Source organism: Strongylocentrotus purpuratus, unplaced genomic scaffold, assembly GCF_000002235.5.
Source record: "Strongylocentrotus purpuratus isolate Spur 01 unplaced genomic scaffold, Spur_5.0 spur5_scaffold_20, whole genome shotgun sequence".
Lineage (NCBI taxonomy): Eukaryota > Metazoa > Echinodermata > Echinoidea > Camarodonta > Strongylocentrotidae > Strongylocentrotus > Strongylocentrotus purpuratus.
This window is the reverse complement of record NW_022145606.1, coordinates 30,590,755-30,598,024: the sequence shown is the minus strand read 5'-3', so window position 1 is coordinate 30,598,024 and position 7,270 is coordinate 30,590,755. Positions and strand designations below refer to the sequence as shown.

General features: G+C 40.7%; 2 protein-coding genes across 2 annotated transcripts; one reads left to right on the top strand and one right to left on the bottom strand.

Moving 5' to 3' along the window:
• Positions 1–2,983: 2,983 nt before the first annotated feature.
• LOC115927680 (hyalin-like) lies at positions 2,984–5,495 on the top strand. Its single transcript, XM_030993844.1, has 4 exons — positions 2,984–3,135; positions 3,527–3,799; positions 4,094–4,345; positions 5,179–5,495. Exons 1-4 carry the CDS (start codon positions 3,024–3,026, stop codon positions 5,493–5,495), a joined length of 954 nt encoding a protein of 317 aa, XP_030849704.1. The 5' UTR covers positions 2,984–3,023.
• Positions 5,496–6,599: 1,104 nt separating this feature from the next.
• LOC115927679 lies at positions 6,600–7,270 on the bottom strand. Its single transcript, XM_030993843.1, has 2 exons — positions 7,040–7,270; positions 6,600–6,977 (listed from the first exon to the last, which is right to left on the bottom strand). Exons 1-2 carry the CDS (start codon positions 7,268–7,270, stop codon positions 6,600–6,602), a joined length of 609 nt encoding a protein of 202 aa, XP_030849703.1.

Below are 7,270 nucleotides of genomic sequence, written 5' to 3'. Positions count from 1 at the left end.
AGGTGTTTGTGGTGTTTATGCATTTCATTCACCTGTTATTATTTTTTGTAATCCAATTGTTAGAATACAAAATGCATTTTGGTTTTATAGTTTCATGCAATAAGTCAATAAAAGAGTATGTTCTGCACAATAAAAACAATGTGTGTCCCTAGTGTACAATGTAATGTGTCCCCTCATTTTGTAATAGTTAATTTACCCATTCACATAATGGAACTACCTGCCCGATGAAGCCAGTGGCCAGTGACCCCTGAGCACTCAACACCGTGTGGGAGTCAGTTCGTGCTCAAATTCTTTTATGAGACAAATACAAGCAAAGGTTTCCATATGAAATATCATTCGCCGGCTCGCCGCCAAACACAACAGGACTTATGCACCCGTTGCAGTAATGTCATAATCTGTCGGCTTGGATATCATGGATATTGAAGCTCAACAGTTTTTAGAATACCCTTAACCAATTCCTTGTTCTTTTCCGCATATAGTATCCGATACGCATTGTTGTTTTGCCTTTTTAACTTTGTCCTGTTGTGGAGAGTACCACATCGGTTGATCAGAGTGCTATAGGACAAGATCGATAACTTATCACAAGTTTTTTTTTTTGTCTTTTCTACCGAACCGGTGAGTAATGATTGACGAAAACAATCATCCTTTAAAGATGATTAACTCAATCACTATGCATATGACTATTGGATGAAGCTTCCTTGGACAACACATTATCCAGCTATAACATTGTCAAAATCTAGATTCTAGAATACCTCACGTTAGGCACTTTTTTTTTTATTAAAACCTAGGATTTCAAAGATGTGAACCATTTGAATAGTTACATGTATTGCAAAAACTAATTAAGAATACATTCATAAAGTTAACAGAAATCTGAACTTGTCTGATAAAGTGACGATAATAATTTTTATCATCACTATCTTTCCTTTTTTTAGCAGAGAGCATGGAACAGAAGTATGTTTTGAAATGTACCTATGGCATCGTAATCTGCCTGTCCATCGGTAAATATAGTTTGTATGCATTAAATAGAGATTTTTTTTTCTCATTCTTCTTCAGAAGGTGAAACCTTCATGCTAACAGGCATAATTACACATTTTAATGGCGAAATGGCATCAAAAATTAGATACTTATAAAGCTTGGACTTAATTTTCTCTTTCCTAGGCTTAGCTCCTGTGCTTTATAGTTTATACTTTGCCTTCGAGACCTCATCGTTTTCGTCAAAAAAGCAAAGCACGTTCACCTGCTTATAATCCACGCAAACATTATACTTGTTATTCTTTCTTTCCAAATTCTCCTTTCCCATCCCCCTCCCTTATTTCCTCCCCTTAACTTTCTGTACAACTCCTCTTCCACTTAATTATCATGTCTGTCTAACGTCACAAGTGTGTTAATGCAAATTGGGATGGTGTTGTAAAGATCCTCTTAAAAAATGTCCATTTCCCCATTTTCATTATTATTATCTATCCCCCTATCTCTTTAAAAGAGTTTCTTAGTTAATAATAATAATAAAGTAATTTTTATATAGCGCATAATAATAAATTCTCTATGCGCTTTACAACAATCAAATATACAATAAATTACATGATTGATCTAAAGATTAGTTGCTCTCTTTTTATAAAATATTGCCTTTTATTATGAAAATTATTTGGTTGATTAATGAATTGAATTGAATTTTATTCACCACTTTCATCAAAAAACATGCAAAGTCAAAGAATACAATAAAATATTTCATACAAACATATAAAAGCCCCCAAAATGGAAAATACACTAAGAGCAAATTATACTCTAAATTATCAGTTTCATGCCTGTTCCGGAATATCATATCTTCCTAAAATCTCTCAATATAAGGTGTACAAATCGATGCTTCGTGCCATGTGGGGGTTAGTCTCGAACATCAGATCTTCGTCATATTTGTAGATGAAATACATGTAGTATGCAAAATCTCATGAGAAAAGTGATTGGAAGAGAATACACGAAAGATTGTGCCCTAACGGAGAAACGATACCGAATCTATACGCATTAGATAATCGCAGGGGTAATATCTAGGATAGTCTTAAAGAAGGAAAAGAAACTATGCAACCATGGTAACTACTCTCCTTGTATAATCTTCCCCACAGCCCTACTCGTGTCATCGGATGCAAGCATGAATGAGACAAAGACTTGTTGTACGGACGGATTCGGCCTGAATTACACCTTACCAATGTTCTTTGAGTGTCAGAAGAAAGGACATCCTAATAGCAGTATGGTGCAAACCATCCCAAAGCTTATCCCTAATTCATTCGAAGAAGGCAGTTGCCCCAGAAGGAAGAGTAAACGTGGTGTTCCTCCTGGACATCGAGTCTGCAGATTCCCGGGTGATTGTTTTCCCCTCTTGTTTTCCCTTAAAATCCTTTGGGGAGCTTTTGTTTGGACTTTAAAGACCCTATCCGATGAAAATACAACTTATTAACTGAATTAATGTAGAATTTAAATAATAAGGAATAACAAGTATTTATCCTTTTATTATTGCACAAAAGAAAATTAAAACCTCATTTCCGCGCCCCTCCAAATTACGGGTCACTCACCAGGGGTCAAATTTGCCGAAATTACAGTGACGACATAACATGTGGACTCGACCGGTTCGCCTATAAAGTTGAGGTGATGAGCCGTTGCTTGATTAATGCACAATCATTGAGCACCCCACATCTAAGACGATGTCATCAAGTCGATGGCAAGTTTTCAGGTCCACAACTTCCGATTTTCAATACTTTAGGTTTTGTGTTTTCAGAGGGCTGACAGACACTGAAATGGCATATAATTGATATTATTGTAATCTTTGGCTCATAAGCTTTCCGTTGATATATAATTCATCCATTTCATTTTTCAGTTCGGATATTGTCCTTAAGAAAAATAACGATTGTATCTAGGTATTCTAGGAATAAATTACTAACTAATATAACTATTTTTTTGTCTTATTCAAGAAACCCAGAGTAGTTCTAAAACAGGGGTGCAGTTTTGTATTTCATTAATTACATGCTTATTACATTATGTTTGCAGACTGCGACATGAATCCATGTGAAAACGGTTGGTGTGAGGAGACTATGACCGGATATAGATGTCACTGCCCTATCGGATTTCAAGGAAAACAATGTCATGAACGTAAGAACAAAGATAAGAACTGCATTTGATATCTTTAGGGTATAATGAAACCATCCAGCACGATGCAGTATACCATTAGAGACAAGTAGTTTACTTTTCCTCAATTTTTCTTTTGGCTACGATTGGGTTTTTGAATGAAATGAGCTTCGGATTAGATAAGAACTTTAAAAATGCAAATTGACCAATCTCCTAATGCTAAACTCGAATCTAGGAAGATACCAATCGTTACCGGCATTATAGTCTCGTAACTGAACTGACCGCGGGTGGTCGTCGGTATGAGGCTTGCAAGGTGAAATGTTTGGAAATGTATGTCACTCAATAATTTTTGTCTCCAACGTTCCTGTTTACTTCATTAATTTCACCAATGTTATCTATCAATCTTTTATTCTAGTTGACACAAATCCACCTGCAACGACCCCGGGAATTGTTGTTACCTGTGTGAAGGATATCACAGTAACCGTTGAGCTTGGTACTCCGAATAAGTCGGTAGAGTTCATCTCACCATCGGCTGTCGATAAAGAAGGAACTGTCGTCCTGGTCTCCCATCAGAACTATAAATCGGGGGATGATTTCCCAGTTGGGTCAACTCTCGTTGAGTACATATTTGCTGATGAGAGCGGAAACCAAGCATCTTTTTGTACCTTCAACGTCAACGTCAATACCGGTATTAAGAACTGTTTTGCAATTTGATATTTTTACTTACTTTATTCACTGTATCATGTAAAGGGATACTTGGTATTAATGAGCATGCTCTTTTAACACTTTAATTTGAGAAAGGTGGAGAGATGTTCGGGTCAATACAAGCAAAACAAATGAAATTGATGATTCGTCAACTCAACCGTTCGATAGAAGGTCAATATGAAATGCTCATTCACTTTTGAGTCCGATTTTCTGAGCCCATGATGGTTTGACTGGATAACAGACCATAATGCATTCTTATTATGTCTTGATATCACAGTCGATACCACCCCTCCGGAGGTACAATCCTGCTCTTCTAACCAGACATTCTCGGTTCTCAAAACCACCACACCAATCACTTGGACACCACCAACAGCCAGTGATGCGTCTGGAATTGCCTGCATCGTCGCCAACTATGAACCTGGAGTTAATGTCTCCGTGAATAGCCCCATTAGCGTCATCTATACTGTGACTGACAACAGCGGCCTTTTAAACACAAACTGTTCTTTCAACATCACCCTCGTATCTGTAGGTATGTCATGTGTGAATTTTCTTTGATATTACCTCAAAGATAACTGTGCATAGCCTACAAGTCCAGAATTCTAGTAAAAGCGTAGTTTAATAATAATTTAATAGCCAAGTCTGTCACTGTCACTGTTTCACTCAGTTCAATGATGAGTCGAGGTGACGCCTTCGTAGAAAGAATATTTTAACATGTACGATAGCAACTAATTTCGAAAAGCCAACCAAAGCGTTTCCAATTGCCTTGTGCGCCACCTATTGAAATTGCAAACATGACAATGATGTATTACGTAATCAAAACATGACTGACAAAGGATGTACAATATAAGATATTGAAATTGCGCTTGAGTTGATTATTTTCGAAAATAGTTGCGATAATGTGTAGTGGTGTAATGTGATTAAATCAAAGCCTTTGAGACCCATGAACACGTACTTTCGCCACCTAAATTATTAGACTTTTCTCCTCAACTGGATAACTTGATTTTGTATTGGGGATTGTCGCAGGCTATATAAAAGGCCAAAACAGTTGTCACACACTCAAGCTCCATGGTGCAAAATAGATAAAAATTAGAACATCTAAATGCATTTTTACTTTCTGTCTAAAGTGATTCCATACCTAGATAAACAAAAATATGGCCCTTGTAGACATGTGGACTTCCTAAACAGATTCTGATGCACATTTATCTTCTTAAAACCCTCAAAAATAGGTGACCATTTAGACAAGTATTATATTAACAGAATTGACCACAATAGAAGATCTGATGATAAGTGACTATCCTCAAAGATATATCTGTCTTGAAATCAATTCCGTCACAATGTTTTCAATGTTCATTGGTTTTTCAGAGACGGAATGGGAATGCACGTCCTCGAAATGCTACGGCCGCCGCGGCGTTGGTACAAGTTGGCTAAATTGGCAGAACGGTCACGATTTCTGCCCAACCCTTGGACTGATAACCACGGCTGCAGGAGACAGGACACCATCCCTCCTATTTGCAGATACCGAAGAAGTGACGTCCGGGGTCGCCTTAATGCTCAAGGGAAATTCTGCATGGATTAACTGTAATTACATGGAAGCCGAAGGGCTGTTCATGTGCGACGTTGATGGAAAGGGAGCAGCTGTGCAGATTAATTCAACCAGTAAGTTTAATCTCGATAATTAAGCACAGTTTTGCTAAACGCAATTACGCCAATCGAATGGATTTCCAAACTTTGAAATTACATTGGTTGTAATTTCTGCAACATCAATAGTTAGCAACATCGTAATATTTGTTTGCTGATGCAACGTACACATTGGTCTTAGGATTCACACCACTGTACTTGATTATTGTTAAAGTTCTATTTTGAACTGGAATTTTCATAAAAGAAGATACCCTTAGTTAAGATCAAAATACAACATAATCCTCTATCTCCCCCCCCCCCAAGTCTTTGGTGCAAAAAGAAACGAAAGGCTAACAGTGCGAAAAAGACTTAAAATAACAACAGTAAACGTGAACGCGGACCAGGCTAAAACGAAACCTAACACATGACGGAATGTCATCAAAAACTGGCAAAGCAAGAAATGCAATAGCCAAATATCAGTTAAAGAATTAAAGACATAAGGCAAACTGTTCGAGTGCCAATGTCACATATCATAGTCTGAGTGCCAGACAGGTTTGGCTGGGCGACGGGTAGATCGCCTAGGAGGAGCTAGCCCGTCTGATGGGTGTGAGCGACGACAACTGCGTGTCGACAGACCAATGGACAAGAACAACCACAGATGGGTGAAGAAGACGACGGGGCAGGCCATGGGACGTTCCAGAAGAAGCGGCAGGGGTAGTTGGAGCTTTCCGAACAGGGGGCATGACAGGTCCCGGCTGGCTGGTGGCAGGGGTGTCAGGGCATGTCAATGGTGGCACCAGGGGTAGGGCTGTCAAAGGTCCTGAAGCGGGATCCCCAGGCTGTACAGTAGAAAGCGGCAGGGCCCCTAGGTCTGGCCGCAGGACTGGCTGTCGAGTACTCGGACGAGTTCTGCCAAAGTCACCGTCCATCACCAAAGGAGGGGGCGCGTGTACACTGAAACATACTGTCTCAGGAACTTCCTGTTCCGTAGTGTAACTCTCCCGGAGCCCTCGACGCGGATCACGTATTGGTCGAACTGGTGAACCACGACAACGACCCCAGTCTTGTCCCATTTAAGGGGTGTGGGGTCACATCTGGTTCTGTATGCGGCATGGTCACCAACTGTAAGGGGCGGAAGTAGCTTGGTTTACTCTGACCAGCGTTCATCACTTCTCATGTGGCGATTGCGCAGTGCATCTTCCCGAGGTCTCACGCCAAATGCGATGAGGCTCGTATTTGCCGGGCGCCACCGGAATGAAGTCCCGAATAGGAAGGCCGAATACGCACATGGCGGGCGAGAGCTTGATGTCCCTGTCAGGCGTGTTCCTGTACTGAATCATCGCACGTTGGAATGCGTCAGCGTCAAGGGCACCGGTAGGACTGTTGTTGTCCAGGAGAAGGCGCCTGATGGTGTTTACACCCACTTCAGCGGGACAGTTGCTATGGGTGTATTCCACGGAAGAAAGGCGATGATGGATACCCCAGTCCTGGAGGAATCGACGTGTGGCTGCTGCTGTAAATTCGGGGCCACCATCTAAGGCCAGCTCGTCAGAGATGCCGAACGTGATAAAGATGCGCCATCTGCGCCGTGGGTAGACTTCTCAACTATCGGCCAGTTGGAGTATCGGTCGACGACAACCAAGTAATTGCAGCCTTTGTAATGGAAGAAGTCAGCACAGATACATTGGAATGGGTAGACCGGGGAAGTCAGCGGAGTTGGCGGCGAACTAGGGTTGGACGGCGCAATCTGATTGTAATGGTCGCATCTAGCACGGAGGTTGGAGATGGCAGTGGTGATACCGGGCCAGAAGACAGATGCCTCTGCCTTGGCGGTCAT